The 23,200-nt window shown below is 38.0% G+C and overlaps 1 protein-coding gene across 2 annotated transcripts in view; it reads right to left on the reverse strand.

Moving 5' to 3' along the window:
- fchsd2 (FCH and double SH3 domains 2) overlaps positions 1-23,200 on the reverse strand; it is a 62,780-nt gene that overhangs the window by 27,948 nt on the left and 11,632 nt on the right. For both annotated transcript variants that reach the window (XM_011482766.3, XM_004075794.4), the window contains exons 3-8: positions 23,097-23,142; positions 11,754-11,833; positions 7,358-7,502; positions 7,126-7,259; positions 6,730-6,784; positions 6,435-6,563 (exon numbers count right to left, since the gene is read on the reverse strand). In XM_011482766.3, the coding sequence (XP_011481068.1) occupies positions 6,435-6,563; positions 6,730-6,784; positions 7,126-7,259; positions 7,358-7,502; positions 11,754-11,833; positions 23,097-23,142 (589 nt within the window). The remainder of the gene's footprint in view (positions 1-6,434; positions 6,564-6,729; positions 6,785-7,125; positions 7,260-7,357; positions 7,503-11,753; positions 11,834-23,096; positions 23,143-23,200) is intronic.

The raw sequence follows: 23,200 nt of genomic DNA on the forward strand, positions 1-23,200 counted from the left end.
ATGGATAGCCCAAAATTCCTCGCCATCTTTGTTGCACCAGTAATGTTAGCTTGGGGAATGAAGTCAGGGCAGGTTTACTCTGACCCAACGGTTCCGCCCACAACTCAGAGGTGAATTTCTAAAGAACTACTGCCGCTCTGCAGAAACTGTCCTAGAAAAGTTTTTTTTATTTTTTTATTGGCTAAAAACGGCATTGTGATAATTAAAAGACCACTGGGAACGCTTTGAAAATAGATCAAAAGATGATCGGAGTGAGTATTTCAGTGTTTTACAGATAAGATGTGTAAACACCACAAATGAAACTAAAGCACGGAGAAGATGAACAGCTTGCTTCCCTCTAGCAGTGTCTCTCACTTTCCTTGTGGATTTGCATGCACATATTTGTTTACATGCATCTTCCTTACAGTTCCATCCTTCCATCAGGAGCTAAGGATCTATTATTCAGAGATGCCTCCTAGTATAGATGCTGAGGATCGCCTGCAGCGGTGTATGTCACAGTCAAGTAGAACATGTTGAAGCAATATTGGGGGGGAAGAAAAATGGAAACAAGCACTCGAATTTCAAACAAAACTGACTACCAAAAATTAAGAGGGATGTAGCTGTTGGGTTGCATTTCTATTTCTTGAAACAAGCATTTATATCATAACTCGTAATTTTTTGTAAACTACCGGTAATTTTTCCCCCCAATATTTGCTGAGGTAATTGCATGCTTACAAAAATCAAGCAATTGTCACTAGGGGTGTGTACTGGCAAGATTCTGGCGATACGATACGTATCCCGATATTGTACCGGAACACATGTTTTTCTCTTTTTTTTTTTTTTTTTTAAATATGACTTAGGAAAAACTCTACTTGAATTTCAATACGTCTTTCATTTCAATAAATATGGTCAAATTCAGTTTATTTAATGATCACAATGTTAAGCACTGCAACTGTGTCTCATATAGAAGTTGCTTTTACCCGGGCAAATTTATAGTGCTTTTGTTTTGGTAACCTAAAATATAGAAAGGGAAAAGTCAGCATTGTCTGATTTCCACCACAAAATATATTTCAGTATATGAAAAAAATGGAATGAATGTGGCTTAATCAATAAGGTTGTAAAAGTATAATTGGGGAAATAAAGCACTTTGTATTTTCAATATTGCTTAATGTAGCTTCTCCAGTACCTTTAAGCGATTCAGGAGCCTGAATCTTCTTCCACTTTCGGCTTCTCCCATCAGGGGTCGCCACAGCGAACAAGTCGCATGGTAAATTTGGCAATGTTTTACGCCGGATGCCCTTCCTGACGCAACCTTCTCAAACCGGGCTTGGAACCGGCACAGAGGTAGAGAAGGGAACAGGGAGCAGCCCGGAGTCGAACCCTGGTTTCACGGACGGAAGGCGCCGCAAACCAGCACGAGCTAAACCGGCTCCCGATTCAGGAGCCTGAATGGTGTTTCAAAAAAAAATTTTTTTAAAGGAGGGGGGAGGGGCACTAATTCTTTCCAAGAACAATAAAGTGTGATGATGAGGCAGCATTACTCATAACAACAAAAAAAACTGCCTCTGGCTGAGGTCTTCCTGTTGTTTTGTGCAGAGTAGAGCTCTTCAAAGAGGCTCCGTGTGCTCTGCTGCCAACTAGCGGTCAGAGGGTGAAGTGGAAAACACCCCTAATTTGTACTACTATAAAAAAAATAATTGTTCGTTCCAGAATTTGTGGCCAACAAACTGCTTAAAATCATTACCCTCCAATTAACATTTACTGAATATGACACTAAAAAGAATAGAACATAAACTACTGTCAGAAACAAAGTTATCCAGTCTTTTCTGCCTAAGACGTGTAGTTTCATAAAAAGTGTTGCTTCTGTAATACATTTTCTGTTTTTTCTTAATGGTTTTTTAAAAATCTGCACTTTGAAGAACCAACACTTTAAAGAACCAACACTTTAAAGAACCAACACTTTAAAGAACCAACACTTTTACAAACCAACACTTTTACAAACCAACACTTTAAAGAACAAACACTTTTAAAAACCAACATTTTAAAGGACAAACACTTTTACAAACCAACAATTTAAAGAACCAACACTTTAAAGAACCAACACTTTAAAGAACCAACACTTTAAAAACCAACACTTTAAAAAACTAACACTTTAAAAACCAATACTTTTACAAACCAACACTTTAAAGAACCAACACTTTTACAAACCAACACTTTAAAAATCAACACTTTGAAGAACCAACACTTTAAAGAACCAACACTTTAAAGAACCAACACTTTTACAAACCAACACTTTTACAAACCAACACTTTAAAGAACCAACACTTTTAAAAACCAACACTTTAAAGAACCAACAATTCTATAAACCAACAGTTTTACAAACCAACACTTTAAAGAACCAACACTTTAAAAACCAACACTTTGAATAAACCAACACTTTAAAGAACCAACACTTTAAAAACCAACACTTTTACAAACCAACACTTTAAAGAACCAACATTTTAAAGAACCAACACTTTAAAGAACCAACACTTTTACAAACCAACACTTTAAAGAACCAACACTTTTACAAACCAACACTTTTACAAACCAACACTTTAAAGAACAAACACTTTTAAAAACCAACATTTTAAAGGACAAACACTTTTACAAACCAACAATTTAAAGAACCAACACTTTAAAGAACCAACACTTTAAAGAACCAACACTTTAAAAACCAACACTTTAAAAAACTAACACTTTAAAAACCAAAACTTTTACAAACCAACACTTTAAAGAACCAACACTTTAAAGAACAAACACTTTTACAAACCAACACTTTAAAAATCAACACTTTGAAGAACCAACACTTTAAAGAACCAACACTTTTACAAACCAACACTTTTACAAACCAACACTTTAAAGAACAAACACTTTTAAAAACCAACATTTTAAAGGACAAACACTTTTACAAACAAACAATTTAAAGAACCAACACTTTAAAGAACCAACACTTTAAAGAAAAAACACTTTAAAGAACCAACACTTTAAAAAACCAACACTTTAAAAACCAAAACTTTTACAAACCAACACTTTAAAGAACCAACACTTTTACAAACCAACACTTTAAAGAACCAACACTTTTAAAAACCAACACTTTAAAGAACCAACACTTTTAAAAACCAACACTTTAAAGAACCAACACTTTTAAAAACCAACACTTTAAAGAACCAACAATTCTATAAACCAACAGTTTTACAAACCAACACTTTAAAGAACCAACACTTTAAAAACCAACACTTTGAATAAACCAACACTTTAAAGAACCAACACTTTAAAAACCAACACTTTTACAAACCAACACTTTAAAGAACCAACAATTCTATAAACCAACAGTTTTACAAACCAACATTTTAAAGAACCAACACTTTAAAAACCAACACTTTGAATAAACCAACACTTTAAAGAACCAACATTTTAAAGAACCAACACTTTAAAGAACCAACACTTTTACAAACCAACACTTTAAAGAAACCAACACTTTGAAGAACCAACACTTTACAGGGCTCCAGACTAACTTTTTTCACTAGGAGCACAGTGGCCCCTAACTGAAAATTTTAGGGGCACAACTAGAAAATTTAGGGGCGCATACCGTAAATCAAAATTCTAACCAAATCTACTAATTTCCACTGTATTACTAATAAATACTTTAATAATAGATGCAGAAATTACAATGTGCTGTTTCAAATTCAGTGTCACATTTTAATCTGCACTTTTGAAGATGCAACAACAAGGTAAACTGACAAAAGCATCGCTGTCATGACAGTACAAATAGTTAAGAAAACTGATGGAAATTTATCTTTGTGACACCAAATAGGTGCAGCCAAGATGCACAGTAAGCGTGTTTGAGATCACCCAGGTGAACTCAACGCTGCGCAGATCACCTGGTGTGTGACATATATTTTTGTTTTTGCTCCAACATTAACTGTCAATCATCACAAAAATTTCAGGAGAAAGGGGTGGGAGCAAGGGGCAAACCTACCCGGACACAGCTGGAAACTGAACTGACTGAAAGCTGCCCTACAGGCTACAAAACAATGCATTATGGGACATGTGTCCTGATGGTTTTTGTAGTGGAGGGATTAATCAAAATAATTTAAAATACCAATTCATTAAAAAAGGCTACATACATTACAAAACATTAAATAATCACAAAATATATAATAACACAGATCATACTAAGGGGGAGAAGAATATTAAAACTAAACTGAATGTTAAGGACAACTCCATTTCCAGGCGAGGTGCTGGTTCATTTAAAAAACGTCTATCGTTGCATTTTCCCCACGTATTTTCAGTGTGTCTAAAACTAATGTTGTTTTTGCTCGAGCGTGTTTAAAGTTCAAGCCCCGTTAGCTGTCACGCATGTAGGTGTGGGACATTTATTCTCCTCAGCTGACCCGACTCCCGGGGGAGCGGTGTGCTGCCGTAACGGCCGTGCATAAACCCTTTGATGCGCCGCCGTAACCGTAACCAAAACCTAAACCTTCCTCCGGGTCTGTGCGGCCCAGAGAAAAGTTCAGCACGGACTGCATGTATTTAGAAAATTACGAGCGAAAAGATACGTTCTAGAAAGGAAAGTAAGGAACTCCTTCATGTGGTCCGGGGAGGGCGCTGTCAGGTGTCCTGCTTTCAAACCCTGTCATTGTCACGCCCCCAAGAGTCATATACCCCACTGTGATTGGTTGGTCAGCTCTAGGCCCCTCCCCCTACACGCATTTTAGCCACTCAGTGGCTTTCCCTATTCTTCTCACACGCAGTGGCCGCCTCACACACAGGCATCACGCGAGTGTGTGCTCGCGTTTCATGAGTATGTGCGCGAGTGTGTGTGTCTGCCTGCGTGCGTGTGCGTCTCATTGATTATTTCATTGATCATTGACGTGCCCCTTCCACGTTTAATGTATAAAAAAATACGAAGGGGGTGGGGGAGGCAAATTTACTGGTCGCACATGTGCGAATGGATGTAAAATTCAGTCGCACACTCTCAAATTTTGGTCGCAAAATGCGACCAATTGCTCGCAGTCTGGAGCCCTGCTTTAAAGAACCAACACTTTTACAAACCAACACCTTAAAGAACAAACACTTTTAAAAACCAACATTTTAAAGGACAAACACTTTTACAAACAAACAACTTAAAGAACCAACACTTTAAAGAACCAACACTTTAAAGAAAAAACACTTTAAAGAACCAACACTTTAAAAACACAACACTTTAAAAACCAAAACTTTTACAAACCAACACTTTAAAGAACCAACACTTTTACAAACCAACACTTTAAAGAACCAACACTTTTAAAAACCAACACTTTAAAGAACCAACAATTCTATAAACCAACAGTTTTACAAACCAACACTTTAAAGAACCAACAATTCTATAAACCAACAGTTTTACAAACCAACACTTTAAAGAACCAACATTTTAAAGAACCAACACTTTAAAGAACCAGCAATTTTATAAACCAACACTTTAAAGAACCAACATTTTAAAGAACCAACACTTCTATAAACCAACAGTTTTACAAACCAACACTTTTAAAAATCAACACTATAAAGAACCAACACTTTAAAAAACCAACACTTTAAAAACCAAAACTTTTACAAACCAACACTTTAAAAACCAAAACTTTTACAAACCAACACTTTAAAGAACCAACACTTTTACAAACCAACACTTTAAAGAACCAACACTTTTACAAACCAACACTTTAAAGAACCAACACTTTTACAAACCAACACTTTAAAGAACCAACACTTTTAAAAACCAACACTTTAAAGAACCAACACTTCTATAAACCAACAGTTTTACAAACCAACACTTTAAAGAACCAACACTTTAAAAACCAACACTTTTATAAACCAACACTTTAAAAAACCAACATTTTAAAGAACCAACACTTCTATAAACCAACAGTTTTACAAACCAACACTTTTAAAAATCAACACTATAAAGAACCAACATTTTAAAGAACCAACACAAGGCAAGAAGGCCCTGGTTCAAGTACCAGCTGGGGGACGTGAAACAAAACATCAATGGGGGATCTTTCTGTGGGGAGTTTGCATGTTCTCCTCGAGCATACGTGGGTTTTCTCCGGGGACTCCGGCTTCCTCCCACCATCCAAAAACATGCTTCATAGGTTTATTGGTTAATCTTAATTGTCCCTAAGTGAATGTGAGATTGAATGGATGTGTGATATGTGGCCCTGCGACAGACTGGCGACCTCTCCAGGATGTCCCCAGCCTTCGCCCACAAGTGGCCGGGATAGGCTCCAGCAGCCCCGTGACCCCGAAAGGGATAAAACGGATTAGATAACACTTAGAGAGCCAAAACTTTTACAAAAATTTTGTTCTGGTGTAAACTAATAATTTTTCAGGTTCTAAATAATTGTATTGTCTCTGCTTTAATCCTTCAGTAAACATACCTGTATGCAGTGCGGCAGATCCGTGTGGTAGTAGCGGTCGTGATGAGCGTTGGCAGCAGCTAGCGTTAGCAAGTAGTCATTCCTGGCCTGCGTTGCCTTGGAGTTACAGTCGCTTCTTTTAGCTTTCAACTGAAACCAAACAGCAAAACACATCAATGCAGGACTCCACTGGAGAAACAGATAAGAGCTTAGAGATTCAGATGAAGGCATTCAGGAGAAACAAGGTGAAATGTCTTAAAATAGCCTCAGTGAAAGGCTGACCTTTAAAGGTTGGTGACACTAGAGGCTCTCTTACCTTCACACTTGCTTTCTGTAAACTAATTCTTGACTGAAAAAGACCCAATTTAGATCTAAGAGAAAAAGAACGACAAAAATAAATAAATTAGTCCTACTAAATGATAAGGACATTTTGTCACATTCACTTCAGCACTAGGGGTGGGAGATCATGGGAATTTGGGTATCGATCCGATACCAAGTACTTACAGGGCCAGTATCGCTGATTTCTTTACAGATACTTTGTCTTGAAATGTTCGATTTTTGGAAATACACATTTTTTTGGTATATAAGTGTATACTAAAACACAGGACAGAGACTTACAGCAAATAAAAGTGTTTGTTTGTTGGATTGAATAATGAGAGTATCTACCAAATAGCAAGTTTCCTTCTGACACACAAAGTGAGGCTGAACTCACTTGGCCTCAATATCGGCTTTCTCTCGTACAGCGTGGGCCACCTGCTCACACTCGTAGTATTTCTTCTTGGCTTTTGCCAACTCCTTCACAGATTCTTGCAGCTCAGCTTGAATGTCACTTAGCTGGTCGATGGTCTGCAAGGACAAAACGCAAACAGGTCAGCTGTTCAAAAGTCCACACCAGTAAGATTCATGACAGTAAGTCAGAGACGGGGAGCTCTGGATCTCCTCACCTTTTTGAGTTGCTGTTCTTTATAAAGTCTAACAGTCTTTGCAGGCTCTGATACTTGACTCTTGTAGTTATCACACACGTTGAGCTTGGACTGGCTCACCTGGACCGTTCCCTCCAGGTACGCCCTCCAAACTGCATAAACATTCCTTTCAAAAGAGGAAAAAGACAAAAATCATATTCCAGGTATGGCTGCAACTAAAGACCATTGTGTTTGTCATCTACTGCAGAGGCCCCAACCCCCAGGCTGTGGACCGTTAGCAGTCTGTGGGCCACCTGGTACCGGTCCGCACAGAAAAAAATAAAAAGCATAAGCTAAATTGGATTATGTAAGTTTTGTTTATTTTCTGATACTGACGAAAGTTTTATTTGGAAAACTACCGGATTCCATTCACCACATCCATCTGTCTTGACAGAGCTGCTGGGTTGGTAGTTGGTAGGTCAACACTTAAAGCTCACAAAAACCAAATAATAAAACGCATTTGGAACGTTTCTTTGTGGAGAAAAGAGCCAGCAAGGAAACTGAAGAAGAGCCTTAAACTTTAAAGAATAAAGAATAAAGCTGTTATTTACAGGCAAAACCAGGAGCTTTCCTCCAAATACGGATTTCTGGAGACAGTTGTTCCCAGGTACCAGAACCTGCACCGCTCTGCCTGACTTTTGAATGTTTCACTCACACAGATAATGAAGTTCAAAACACGGTGGATTCATTTTTTTTAATATATATTTAGAAAATACCAGTTTTACGACGGTTGTGTTATTGGTTGAATGCTGTAAAGCATTCAACCCTTTGTTTTCCTCTTCTGCTATCTTCCGCCGTTTTTCGGCACTTAACTCCTTCTACAATTTTTAACCGATTGTAACCATTCAACTTTTAAAATGTTCAGCTCTTTCAGCTAATTACTGCTATGACTTTTGGTACTTCTAATCCTTGTACTTTTTAAGATATTCCAGTTTTTCCGGGAATTTTTACCCTATTAAAATGCATTGGGAAGTTATGGTGCATGAGGCGCCCGGTTCGAAACCCGGTTTGGACACTTCAAATTTTTTTTATCCATTTAACTTTTAAAATTTTCTACCCTTTCAACTTATTCCAACAATGACTTTTGGTCATTCAAATCATTGAACTTTTTAAGATATTCCAGGATTTTCCAGGATTTTTGCTCCGTTTAAATACAAGGATGATCCTTGAAAACCTTTTTTGTTTTAACCACTGTAACTTCAACATGCTTCCAGCTAGAGACACCGTTCAAACATTGAAATGTTCGCAAGGCTTTGGACTTCAATATAAGGCTCAAAACTATTATGGGATGGCAACACCACCTAGAGTTTGGTGGCCATTTTGTGCCAAAATGTGAGGCAATTTTAAACTTCTTCAAACTTTCACCTACTTTAATCATTCTACTATTACAATGTTCAACCCTGTCAGCTTATTCCTTTCAGCTACTACTTCTGGTCTTTCAAATCTTTGAACTTTTCAAGATATCCCAAGATTTTCCAGGATTTTCCAAGACTTTTGCTTCATTTAAATACATGGAGAGTTCTTGAAAACCTCTGTTTCTTTTAAGCATTATAACTTTAACATGCTTTTGGCAAGAGACACTGTTCAAATATTGAAATGCTCACAAGGCTTTGGACTTCAACATACGTTTTGAAATTATTATGGGATGGCAATACAACCTGGAGTTTGGCGGCCATTTTGTGCCTAAATGTGAGGCGATATTAACCTTCAGTTTTTAACCTATTTTAACCAGTTTACTATTGAAATGTTCAACTCTTATAGCTTATTCCTTTCAGCTATGAATCTCGGGCCTTCATATACTTGAACTTTTCAAGATATTCCAGGATATTCCAGGATTTTCCAAGATTTTTGCTTCATTTAAATACATGGAGAATTCTTGAAAACTTTTGTTTCTTTCAAGCATTATAAGTTCAACATACTTGTAGCTAGAGATACCGTTCAAACATTAAAATGATCACCAGGCTTTGGACTATAAAATACGTTTAGAAATCATTATGGGATGTCGACACAACCTACTGTTTGGTTGCCATTTAATGACAAAATCTAAAGCAAATATTGCAATAAACTTCATCCATGGCTTGAACGGAACATATTGAAATTCACTGGATCTGGACATATAAGGAATGTGGGCGTGGTTAGCCAACAAACTTCGTTGCTAAGGACGTCCAAAGGTTTACTTTTTCCGATTTGTCTGAAACTAATGTCGATTTGTTCGTCATCCCCAGGCGACCCAAACATAAAATGGTTGCTATGGAGATAAAATTAATAGAAAAGCCGCCATTTTGAAAAAAGTGGATTTTCTGTCAACTTAGAACATGTAGCTTTTGCCAATATGATACTCTCAAACAATGTGTTTTTTTGAGTCAGTTGATGATGCTGATGCTAGCAATTTTAGCCATTTTAGCATCATCTTCAAATTTTCAACAGTACATCCATTTTTATCAACAATTTCAGCTTTCATGCTTAACTCCGTCTACAAATCTTGACCTGTTTTGGTCATTCTACTTTTACAATGCTCACCTTTGACTTTTGGTCCTTTAACTTTTCAAAATATTCCAGGATTTTCCAGGACAGTTCAGCTATTTTTTCAACAATTTCAGCTTTCATGCTTAACTCCTTCTACAATGTTTGACCTATTTTAGACATTCTACTTTTACAATGTTCAGCTTTTTCATCATATTTCTGCTTTCATTCAGCAATACAGCATTCAACCCTGCATTTTCTTCTGGAAATGCAGCTTCTTCTAGTTTTATTTTGCTTTATTTACGCCTGACGCCTTACAAGTCAGACGTGGCTAAAGTTAGTTAGCATCCACTTGTTAGCATCCACTTTGATGTCTTCATCTTCATCACAAAATCTAAGTTTAAACCAGCCACAAACAGTTTTACAGAGAATCCTGATTCAATCAAATAAAATTGGTGATTTATGGAGGCTTGTAAAAGGGACATTTAAGAATTGTCCTATAACAAGGGAGAACTAGGTAGTCATCTGTTAAGAATAAATCTTAAATAAATCTTGATAAATCTAGTGCCCTTTTTGCCCTGAAAGATGATCCGAGACTTGGTTGAGGTCTCAGTGTTATGACATTCTATGAAAAAAACATTGCCTTTATTAATTTTTTTCACAAATCAGAATCAACTTCAACAAGTCACCAATCTTGTTTGATTGAATCTTTGTCATATATACCAAAAAAAAATGCCTGACATCAAACCGTGGCCTGAAAAAAGATCGGAGACCGCTGATATAATGCATCAATTTAAAAAAAATATTTAATGACAAACTTGTATTTTCAAAGCATCTGTTTCTGCCTTCCTCTATTCACATCTGGTGCAGCAGAAAAGGTTCCTCAGTTTAATTGCTTTCAGTCAAAACTTTGGTCCTGAATTTCCACCCAGAATCCATTATCCATCTTCGTCAGTTTTACCCGGTTATTGAGAGATTCATCAGTGGAATAAAATATTTGATATTTTTACTGACTGATCCCATAAGACTACTGCTAGAAGATGCATATGAATTGCACTAGAAATACAAGTTCTTAGTGAAAAAAGAACATTTGTTGAGAAAATCCACTTCTATTTGAAGAAATATTCACTGATATTCTGCAAACCTTTTTAGATTAAACTAACAATAATGAAAAAAATATTGACCCTGGAAAATAAAATGCAAACTATTAAATGTGTGAGAACTTCAAGGCTTTCATCAACTTTGAAATTGGTTGAAAATTAAAAAAATTTACAAAAAAAAAGTTCTCACCTTTGCGTTATAGAAAAACTAAAAAAAGATGTTTTCAAAACAATTGAGACTAATCGACTAAACAAAACAATGATTAATTAAGTTAATTTCCATTATTTTGAATCTAATCTATAACATTAAAGTATATGTGTTGCTTCTACCTATATATTGTTGTCGAAAAGAACATACTTTTTCCACTTTTGCTTCTTTAAACATCATTTTCTTTTGCCAATCTTAAAAGTTTTATTTCATTGTACATCATCTTTTTTCTGTATACATTTCTTATTTTGGTTTTTTTCCCCATCATTTTCAGTCTGATCATCTTCAGGACACTATAATTTTATCTCTGTAGAGTTTAAAGTTAGTGCCTTTTTCTTGAATTGCTCATAGCTCAAAGAAAAACATACCAAAATAAAGGCATTTAACTAAAGTTGTCTGTGTCTAACAAGCTTTCCTGAAAAAGCCCCATGGAGGGGAAGGGGGGTGATGGAGGTTTGGTCTTTCTGACTGTAACTGCTACAGAACCTCCACAACTCAATCCCCAGACTGTACTGGTAGATATTGGCAGAATAGACAAAAACATAAAAAAGACAGACACTCTTAAATTTGATGACAACATATGTGAAGAAATTTTCCCCAAACCTACCTGTAGTCAGTTCTCTGGTCATCAGGACTGATTCCAGGCCAGTCTCTCTTCAAGTACTGACTTGCTAACTTCTGCAGAGCCTGAAAACACAAAAGATGACATCTGTAGGAGGAAGAATGACGGCTGCTTTTCTGACCATTGGCTCTTTAAACCAGTGGAAAAGGGACACTTGGTGCTCAGAAAACAAATGCATTTTATCTACCAGTATTTGAAAATGTTTGTATTGCAAAGATCCTACTTCATATAGACTGCAGATGTGTGCATCCCTGCCCAACAGCTCAGACGCCAACTGGCGCTCCAAAATGCAACCAATGGATGTGAAGGATATGGAGCAGACGAGGGCTGCACCATCTGAGGAAAACTTTCAATTTATATCAGTGGTCAATGTTGAGGTGACGATATAACTTGCGATATATGAACAAACACCAAAACAACCAAAAACATCATTTCCATTTCACTGCAACACTTTAATTTAAATAAGAGTCAAATGACCCTTGTCTACATACTGTAGGAGGCGAGCATCTAACATAAAAGGGGGTCCATCCAACTGGTCAAATGGATAAATGGATTTATTTGATTTGTTAAATACTTCAAGCTGCCATAAGATTGTTTTGGCAAATTTAGGGTAACCATTTATTGAAATTTTTGCCGACAATTGCGATATGCGTATTGCACAGCTTGATATCACGATAACGATAAATTTGTGATTAATTGTGCAGGCCTAATGCAGACCCAATTTCATCCACAAGATTGGTATTGGAAGTATTGGAAGATATTGTAAGGTTCAACAACTCAGAGTCAGCAAACGTGAGCTCCTCGTCAGCTCCTGTGAGTCAGGCAGAAACCTGTGGGCTGCGATGGAGGGTAACCCACATCCCGCAGACTGGGTCACTGTGTCAGCGGCTCATGGGCTCCCTGCGCTCTGGTCTTTGACCGCATGCGCGTTCTGCTGAGCGGGACAGCAGGACCTTCATGAATAAAACAGTTTACAAATGAGATCAGCCAAATTCTAATCACCACAAGCAGAGCTTTGGCACCAGGAAAAACACACTTGCTCTTCCTGATTTCCCTCTAAATCTCCTCATCCTCCAGTTTTCTGATCTGAACATCCAAGGAAAAACATACTTTTTTTAAAAGGAAAGTGGCATCCAAGAAGAGAGATCATAGTTAGTGGACTGTTTTAATTAAAAGCTCTTAAAAGAGATTCACTCAAGACAGTATGCTCTTTGGTAGAGGGGTTGTACATTTTCAAAATACAACCATGAAGGCAGAAAAGTCCATGTTTTGGAGTAGGCCTGGGCGAAAACTCGATTGAATTAATTAATTCGAATTTTTTGTTACCGGTAATTTAAAAAATAACAAAATCAAGTTTTTGTGTAATGGTGCATTTTTGGCTCCCTGGAGCTTCCGTAGTATGGCAGCATGGCAAGCGACAAACAACATCATAGCATACACGAAACAGCAAGCGACAGCATGGCTACCGGTGAGAGTGGGAAGTTTGTTCCCAAGAAAGGAATAAAATCATCTGTTGTTGGAACTGGTATGGGTTTGCTGCCACAGACATGGAGGAAGAGACCCCACGCTGCAACATTTGCCAAAAACCCATCGCAGTCAAAGGCAGCAGCACCACAAACCTATTCCAACACCTGAAACAGAGACATCCAGCCGAATATGAAAAATGCCAGTCTCTCCGAGGCGAACAAAACCGCAGCGACCATAAAAAAATGGCTAAAAAACAGCTAACTGTAGCCGAATCCTTTGCACAAGGCACCGCATATTACAGGGGCACAGTGGCGAACAATCACCGAAGCAGTCGCTTTGCATATAGCCAAAGACATGGTACCCATAGATACCGTGGAGAAGACGGGGTTTATTCATTTAATTAAAACCTTAGACCCCAGATATGAGCTACCCAGCCGCAAGTTTGATTCCAAGAGCGTGTTTATTTATTTATTATTCATCCCAGAAATGGGGGTTACATTTGTCTTGCGTTTGATTAAATAAAAGCAAAATTTGCTTTAAGTCGTCTGCTGTTTGTACTTAATGCTTTCCTTAAGTAAGGGGGGGGGGGGGGGGGGGGTCGGGAAAAAAAATGGGAAATCGAATTAAAAAAAGTGAATCTGAGATTTAATTTTTAGGCCATATCATCCAGCCTTATTTTGGAATAACACTTGCTGGAGTTCCACAGCGTCCTCAGCTGCAGATGGTGTCATCTCCTGAACAAAACGCCCTGGTGAAAGGCGCAGATAACTGTCAGCAGCAACTGTGTCTGATCTCACAGGGAGACTGAACTGTCTTTGTTTGCACAGGAAACCATCACACATCATGAAAAGTACATGAGGAGGATTGAACCCTGAGTTTTCAGGAAAGAACACCTCTCTGAGCTCTTCTTCCCATCACATCTCAAAAGAGCTGGTACTAACCCATAGACATGAAAACAGGAGTTTAAAATCCAAATTGATCAAGGTTCCAATTTGATATTAAAGGCCCACTCAGATGAAAATGATATTTTTGGTGTTTTAACATGTTGTGACATTTTTCTGATCATCTTTGTGAATCAGGACCAAATGGAAAAATGTCCTTTGAAAACAATCGTATTTGTGCCATAAAATACAGGGGGCGGACAACAATGTCCCTGCTCCTCTCTATCCTGATGCATCCACTTGTTGACGACTAGATCCGTACGTCTATGTTTTACGGATGGATAGCTTCAATATTGCTCGCCATTTTTGTTGCACTGGTAATGTTGAGTTGGGCGTGTGAGGAGCCTTAAGCTAGAGCATGTAAACAGAGAGCTCTCAGCAACGGGACACACACACACCAAGGTCTTGCCCATAACTTAAGAGATTAATTTCTAATGAACTACTGCTGCTCTGGAGAAACAATATCCTAGAGAGCAACACAAGTTTTTTCCATTTAACCATACATGGCAATGAAATTCTGTTTAATTCCAGAAGTGAGTCAGCGGTGAGTGCATGATATCGGTACAAGTTCTAAGTGCACTTAAAGCAGATATTTTACAAGGTAAATCCAAAAAAATGTCATTTATGCTGTTTACTATCATTCATGGGAAATAAGTAATATTAGCGTTAATGCAATATTATTGTTTTTCTAAAGAATCGCCAACAGAACCAACATCTCTGTCCATCCAAAGACAAAAACAACCTCTTTAGTTTTGTATAATAAAGATGTGTCCAATATAGCCGCACATATATTCTGTACAAGTGTTGGAAAAAAACTGAAACTTTAATATCTTGGTAAGAAGTCCAGACAAAGATATTTAATGATGCTGCAAGAAACAATGCATCCACTCGGGACATCCCATTAGGTCGAATCCTTTTTCCAGGGTTTTCCTGTGAGCTGCAGCACAGAAAGGCAGAAGCAGGTGCTGCACTCAAACAGATGTGGGGCACAAGCTGGCCCAGCTGTTAATTTGAATTAAAAATTAAAAATGGGGATTAATGTCTTCCCTTTATACCATAAAAAGATCGGAAACCCAAAAAATGTAGATCATCATTTCATAAAGGGATGGCCTTGATGAAAATTTAAAAATAAAGGATTCAAATGTTTTGTGCTGCACAGGCCAGACGTTAAAATCAGCTGGCATTAACGGTCTGTTAATCTGTTAATCAATGGTAAAATCCAGCCAAATCCATCCAGACAGCTTCAGCTCACCTTAGTTTAGTCCTTTTTATCCAATTAACTTACTTCCTTTTCTGTACTGGTGATCTGTTTGTTGATGAAAGGCTGCTAAACCTGCCATTGAGCACCAGAGAGACGCAGAGTTTTGACAGTGAGCCAGAACCCGTTTAGAAGGGTTTGAGCTAGTGAGGGTCAGTTTAGTTCATGGCCACTTGCTGAGCTCAGGCCAGCAGGATGACAGGTGATCACTGTCAGCTTATCTCTGGAAGTAAGTAACTTACAACTTATCTGGGCTTTTGCTGTTTTCATTTTTATCTTCAATCAGGTTAAAGGTTTACAGTCAACTGCATCCCTCTCAGGAAGTAAGAAACCCCAGTGTTCAGTTTAAAGCCTTTGTCTCGTGCACTCGTACCGGGGTTGGCCTGTATGGGTGCTAAAGGGATTTCCGGGTCTGTGGAGGGTCGTAGAGAGGAGCGACTGCATCTCAAGGGGAGTGCAGGTGTGTCTTGCAGTTCCTTTGACGCTCATACGGCCACCTCAAGGGTCGTCATGAAAGTGGTACTTAACATTGTTGTACGTGTGGTAAGTGTATCATGAAGTATTTGTAGGCCTAAAAGAAGTTGGACACACTTATGACGTACAGGTGATGCTGTTGTACATTGTCCTTACAGCACACTCTTTAGTAAGGTGTGAGTACTGGCTGCTTACTGACCGTGCACAAATGCTGCACGCATGTAAATGCCTATAGAACATCCACACAAACTACATACTAATTTTCTCATTTCTAATAGTCAGCCTGCTTGCAGGGACTGCACACTTATCATGAACAGCACTAATGGGCTCCTTATACAATCCGCAGGATTTGGGGGCAAAAAAGGAAATCTGCGTCTCACCTATTCTTCCCTTACTAACTCTTACATGTTCTTTGGTATGACCTGTCGCCCGCAGCATGTCCATAGAAAACAATGTACAAGAACATTTTCTTGTACATTTTCTTTCTACAACCTTGATATTTCGTGCGGGTCACTTGCATGTCCTGTGCAGGTTTGTCTATTTTTCACACGCAGACAGCCTGTATCCACATGTAAGGACAGTTGTGACAAAGGCTTAACGATTTAACCTATAGAGTGAAGCAATAACCATAGTTCTGTTTAGAGCTTTACAGACGGTACCCACGCTCTTTAACTTCCAATGTTCCCTTGTTAAACATGTCATGTGGGACGGGTGTCACAATTTTTTTCACAGAATTTAAATGAAGCAATTTCACTGAAAGAAAGGGTTTTCTTTAACAACATTAACAAAAATTCAGGGTTTTCAACAACCTGAGACTCATTCACCTGTATGAGAGCAAACATTAGCATCATCCGCGTCAACAGACAGCTATCGACATCTTGTGTTTCTTTCAGATAAGACACTGATCTTGATGTGTTCCCAAAAAAAAAAAAAACACACATGTGATAGCCATCTTACTGTAGCTGCAGGAGCAGCGATGACAAAACATGGCAGTGACTGCCTGGTGGGACTGCCGAGGGACCCTTTTGTGACAGATTCACTGTTTGCCCATTTAAATGATTCTCTGCTGTACTTCCACTCCTGCGTGTTGCCATGGCAACATCCTTTTCCCAGCCCACCCAATGTGTTCTTGGGCAAGGTGCAAATACTTGTCTTAAAAGAGCACAAATAGGGTAAAACCCAAATCAAGAATGCCACACATCCTGTTTTTGGGATTGTGATGCCAACCGGCCCAGACAGACGGATTTCCTAAGGAAATCATTGTGTGTGTTTGTGTGGGTGTGTTTGGGTATATGTGTGTGTTGAAAGATAATAAAATGGAACGGAAGAGGAAGGAAAATTGAAAAAGTTGTTCATGTGGTTCGTTACATGACTGTAAACACATGAGCCTATTGACTCTTCTATACAGTGATGACTCCATTTATTTAAATTAGGAATGAATGAGGGCCCTCCATTACAGCTGCAGGTCCGAACATCATGTTTTTGACTTTCCTACAAGGTCAGGGACCTTCAATAAATCCTATTTAACTCTGTGTAAAGATAAAATATCAATCATCTAGATAGAAAAAGTATTTCTAAGAGGCCCATGGTGCCACTTCCCTTCACCATGTTCCTCTTAAGCAGTGGTCCCCAACCTTTTTCAGGCCACAGATCGGTTTAATAACACACAGTGTTTCCACGGACCGGCCTGTTCAAGACTTTAGTTGGTGTATGATATTTCTTTCCTTTTTTTGTAAGCTTCCAGTTTCTTTTAACTTTTGAGGGTAAAGATTATTTGTACACTAGATTTCGTGTAAGAACTATTAAATTGTGATATAGATTTTTATAATTGCGACAGATAAATAAATGAGAAAACTAATTAAAACTGTTTTTTCTAAATATTGTATAGCTACAAACGTGAATCCACAATTTGGACAACCTTTTTAGCAGCGTCCTCGTAACATTAGACAGATCGCTGATGAATATTGTATGTGGGAACAACTGTCACAGTATGTATGTGGGAACAAATCCCTATTTGGAGTAGAGACTTTTGATTGAAAGATTTTTCTGTTACCTCATTGGCTGTTTTTTGTTAAAGGAAACTTTCCAATTATATATGTTTGTTGTTAACTGTGCTTGCCAATTTAGTGGCTGGTACAGCTGCTTTAAGAAAGTAGTGGACGGATTTTCCACATGTGACCGAGTGCCTTGACATACGTCAAGAATGAGTCGGATGTGGAGGGGAGAATCTAGTAGTTTTCCAAAATAAAACCCACTAATTAAACTTCAGTATTCACTGAATCCCTATCATGGCATGCTGGAGAGCACCCAGCTATTGCTGGGCAAAGATAGTCTACAGTCTGTTTTGTAAAACAGGAAAAATGTAGGTTGTGTTTTTTGTCTCTGCAGACCGGTACCAATTGTCCCACGGACCCGTAACGGTCTGTTGCATGGGGATTGGGGATCAATGCTCTTAAGGACAGCAACCTCCCCGCAGACACTCAGCTGTACAGCATTCTTTGTCTGGTCCTGGAATGCAGTAACTCAGTGATAATGTGGCACCATAAACAGGGAATCAGGCTGACCCTGCGTGACTTGATTTATTGATGTATGTACTGCAGGATTAGAAAGATGCCTTGAAGTGACTGGTTTGTGGATTTATATCAGAGTCAGGAACCCAGTAGTCTGCCTATCTGTGCATTTGGAGAATTTTCCAGACAGCTTCGTATTTTTGTCCTCCTGTCAGTTGCTCCAGAATCAGTTTTTCATTCTGTCACCTGCAAGCATTTTTTCGGGTGACAGTAAGCTTGTGCTTTGTGTTTACTGCTGCTGTTGCACTCAAACACTTGATCTGATCTGTGGTTTAGTCACTTTGGTTTACTCTCTGCTGTCTGGATCTGATTTCTCCCTGCTGCTGTGTGTGCGTCTGCCTTTTCAACCCCCTCACTTTCTCAACTTCCTCTCAAATCAATATACTTGATTTTCATTCCCATGTCTTCCTGTCTGTAGTCCTCTTCCCCTGCAGACCTCTCAGTGTTTTTGGTAGGGCGATCTGACATCCACATCAGCAGAGTTAGGATGAAGTCAGGGAGGGATGAGAGGAAGTTTGTGGTATGAAAAGTTCCAGAAGACATGACGACAGAGGAACCTTGGGTGAATTGTTCATCAAATATTTCTGTTGAATGTGTCAGAGACAGCAGTGAGATAAAGAAAAGGTTTCCTCCTCGTCGCCTCTTTTCCCCTCAGATGTTCTCTGGTTTACTGCATAAACATTATGGATCACTTTGATTTGACTGCACTGTTTTAAAAATGAATATAAATATTGGGTACAGAAATAACATGTAGGATAAAAAGTAAGCAACGTATTTCTAAGGTTGAACTGACGTAGCAATGTTTGACCAAACAGGAAGAAAGAGTATAAAAATATCCTTGCAATACATACCAATAGGGCTCATAGGAGAATGTGCTCCTTGAAGGTATAAAATCTATGACCAACTAATAAAGACTGGAATTATTTTTGAAACTTGATATTTTAAGCACATCCTTAATTTTTCTCAAATCCATAGTTATATCACAGAAAGTTCCACCTTTGTTAAGTTTATATCATTAGTTGAGTAAATTCTTTTTGGAGTAAATTGGAAATTGTGTGTGTGTGTGTGTGTAGGGGGGGGGGGAATCAATATTTGGTCAAATTAGATAGTGAACTTAAAATTAGTTTTTCCACATGAATTATTCATTTTAAAGTGTCCACCAGATTTTTTAAAACAAAACACAGATTTCTTAGAAGTGTACTCTGATGTTTATGTATGATACTTAAGAAAATGAACATCCTCAAATGTTGATTCAACATTCATTTCTGTTAAACAAAGCAGAAGACGGAGCAGGATGCATTTCCTGAGGAGAGTGGCCAGCTTCAACATCTGCTCTAAGCTTCTACACATGTTTTACCAGTCAGTCGTCTCCAGCACCCTCTCGTATGCCATAGTGTGCTGGGGAGGTAGTGCAAAAAAAAAAATGACCTTAATAGACTGAACAGACTGGTCAGAAGAGCAGTCTATTGTTGATTCGATTCTGGACTCTGTGCCGCCCAATAGAATTGGGCTCAGGAGGTTTAGCAGGTCTTCCAAGGGTTGGCAGTTCGATCCCCACTCCCCACAGTCAACTGTCGTTATATCTTTGGGCAAGACACTTCACCCTTCCTGCCTCCAGTGTGGCTCCACTGAATGTGTATGAAGGTGATGGTCAGAGGGACCGTAGGCGCCATCTGGCAGCCACACCTCTACCATCACCAAGTATACATGAGTAGTGAATGAATAATGGACACACTGTAAGCGCTTTGAGCGTCTGGAAAAACGCAGATAAATCTAATCCATTATTATTATTATTATTGGTCAAATATAATGCCCTGCAATGAGTTACTTCTGTGTGAACATTTATGTTATGATTTTTATATAATGATACATATTTTTAGTGACCTTTTATCTTTTAACTCATACTTATTATTTATATTTCTAATCCTTGACTACTTTTATGATGTGTTTTTTATTGTTTTATCTGTATGTGGTTTTCAGCAAGCCCAAAACTTTCCCTTTGGGATTATTAAAGTATATCTGTTCTACTCTATTCTAAGTTAGTGGCATGTTGTTGACCTGGAACCTGGAAGGCTTTTTGCTCAAATATGGTTTCCCATGATGCCCTGCCAAAGGCACAGAAGGCTGTGCTTGCGTGTTCTAAAGGATTTCTTAGGTATGATTTGGAAAACAGATTGAGAGACTTTTTTTAAAGAATTTTCTGCATCCACAATAATTTACATTAGAATTTATATATATATAAAAAAAAACTATTGAGCCCCACATCATGGTAAAAAGAGGTTGTGTTACACAAAGTTATATGTAAAACAAAACCTGCTTCTTTTGTCAGTACAGAGAAGTCTTCATGAAGTCTAAAAGTATTCCAGTTATGCTTACAATGGGAAGAGAACATCAGACAGCTCGTTGACGATCACATGTCTGCAGACACCCACCACCCACTGTGCTTTTGATTGGTTTTGATGGTAGTTGGACAACTCCCTTCACAGGGGAGTCCAGCACAGTGAAAGGTCAACAGTTCAACGGCAACATCTTCTTCCATGTTGCATGGTTGAACTCCCACAACAGCATCCGCTTGGCCTGTTCTGTTAAATCATGTCACTGTCTCTCCCTGGCTCTAGACTGTTTGTGGAAATCTTCAGATTCTCTGTTGAAATGGCTGGTTAGTTTGTTGTTGTTATTGTTGATTTTCTTGGTTGTGCAAGGTCTTTGTTTCAAAGTGGAAGAAAAACCAATGGCTGATAATGTGGAGTAAATTAAAAAGGGTTGGGAAACAACATTTCCCTTCATATTATTTTTTTATTTTGATCTAAAAACTTCCCCTTTCATTTCTTTAAAAGGGAAATCTACAGTGCCTGAGATTTTCCACCCAAAGATACACCAACAATTAGAAGAGGTTTCATTGTCCTGCTGATTAGAGAGCTTGTTGCTAGGCAACCTTTATTTCTACAGTGACAGAAGAGTAGAATATAAAGAGTGATGGAAAGAAGGCAAGTGACTAAGGAGATCATCAGACACCTGGGATTGGGAGGCAGAAAGGGTGGTGTGAAATTCTAAAGTACACACACATAAATGACATTCCACCACTACTGTATTAGTTTGTTATTAAGGTCACAAAGACGTATGAATTCTGTGTGAATGCATTTCTTTTATAGCAAAATGAGCTGAAACTAGAATATTAAAAGAGGAATTTAAAACCTGGAGAAGGCTCCGTCTGTATGTAAATGTGAATTTAACAGCCTCAAATGAACCGACAGTAACTATAACTGCCTCAAAAGTCTGCATAATCATTTCAAACGATTTTATGTAAAATGTCGGCTATGCACTATACTGTTGGATTAATGTCCAACCATTGCACTAAAAGGTAATACAACTATGACCAAAATAGACTTATACGTTTCTACCCTGTTTACCAACTGTTTCTAGACTTTTCTTGCTCCAGTCTTGCAGTTTCCAAATGTTAGGGCACATTTTTCCTGAAGTTTCCTGCTGAAAACTCCCTGCCTCAATCATGAGTTTTCACAAGAATAACTAGCAAATACAAAGCAGGGTTTTGTTGATAATCTTTCCAGAATATGAAGTTGATTCATGTTTTTAATACGTAAAATTATCATTTAGGCTTAGTGCCGTATGTGTTCCAAATTGTTTTTATTTTGAATATTGGTTAATACAAAGTTGTTGTTTTGTAAAAAGACAAATCAATGGCAAATAAGCTGCATTTTCTGTTTAACTGCTTAGGAGAAGTTTACATATTTTCTTTTAATTGCATTTTTAAAATTTTTAATCTGTGTTTTGATCTAAATGTGCTTAATCTATTTTAAATCCAGCTGTAAATTAGCAGAACACAAGCAAAATCTTCAGAGTTCTTTCTGCATACTTGAACCTTAAAACATTAAAACTACATCAACCTGTCATGTACATTGACCAGAGAAAGGTCACTGCAACAGACAGACCCTTTACAAATCTAAACATATTGATGCAATAAGAAAAAAATGCAAATGTGGGATTGTATTTTAGATAATCAATTGACATTAAAGAGAAATTATAGCCTGGATCCATTTCTACAATGCATCAAAACTTCTTTTTTTCAAGTTTCTTTTCCATCATTAGTGTTTTTTTCCCGAACATAAGACGCATCAGATTACAAGGCGTATTAAGCAAAACAAAACAGTCATATAATGCATTATGATTACACTTCCCCTAATGCCAAGAGGGGGTTAAAGGCAGGCAATTGGTTAGAGGGGTTGAAGTAGCAAACTGTAATGTTATTCCTGTTCACCTCTTTTATCTGTAATAGTCAGCTTCAGCAGAGAGTGAAACACAACCCTTAAATCAAACTGTATCTACAAAAACAACATAAAATAAAGAACAATGAACATAGCACTCCACCAGGCCCCTGAGTCATGACTACAGTACCCATAATGCTCAGAAAAAACCATCAAGCAGTCCAGCTTCAGAGTTTATTAAGTCATACTAAAGCATTTTGTACTAAAACCAGATTTTGAGAAAGTTCAAGGATTTTATGTGCGCCTTATGACTCAAAAATACAGAAAGTTTTTATGGACAAACTCACAAACTTAACAGAAAAAAGACGGTAAATATTTGGAACAGCAATTCTTACTTGTGCGTAGTCCCGCTCCAGCTGTCCTTTCTTTAGGCTGTAACTCCTAAAGAGAGATAAACATATTTATTAAACTGTATGTAGTTACAAGCATTGGTGGCAAA

The sequence above is a fragment of the Oryzias latipes genome, chromosome 13, assembly GCF_002234675.1.
Source record: "Oryzias latipes chromosome 13, ASM223467v1".
NCBI lineage: Eukaryota > Metazoa > Chordata > Actinopteri > Beloniformes > Adrianichthyidae > Oryzias > Oryzias latipes.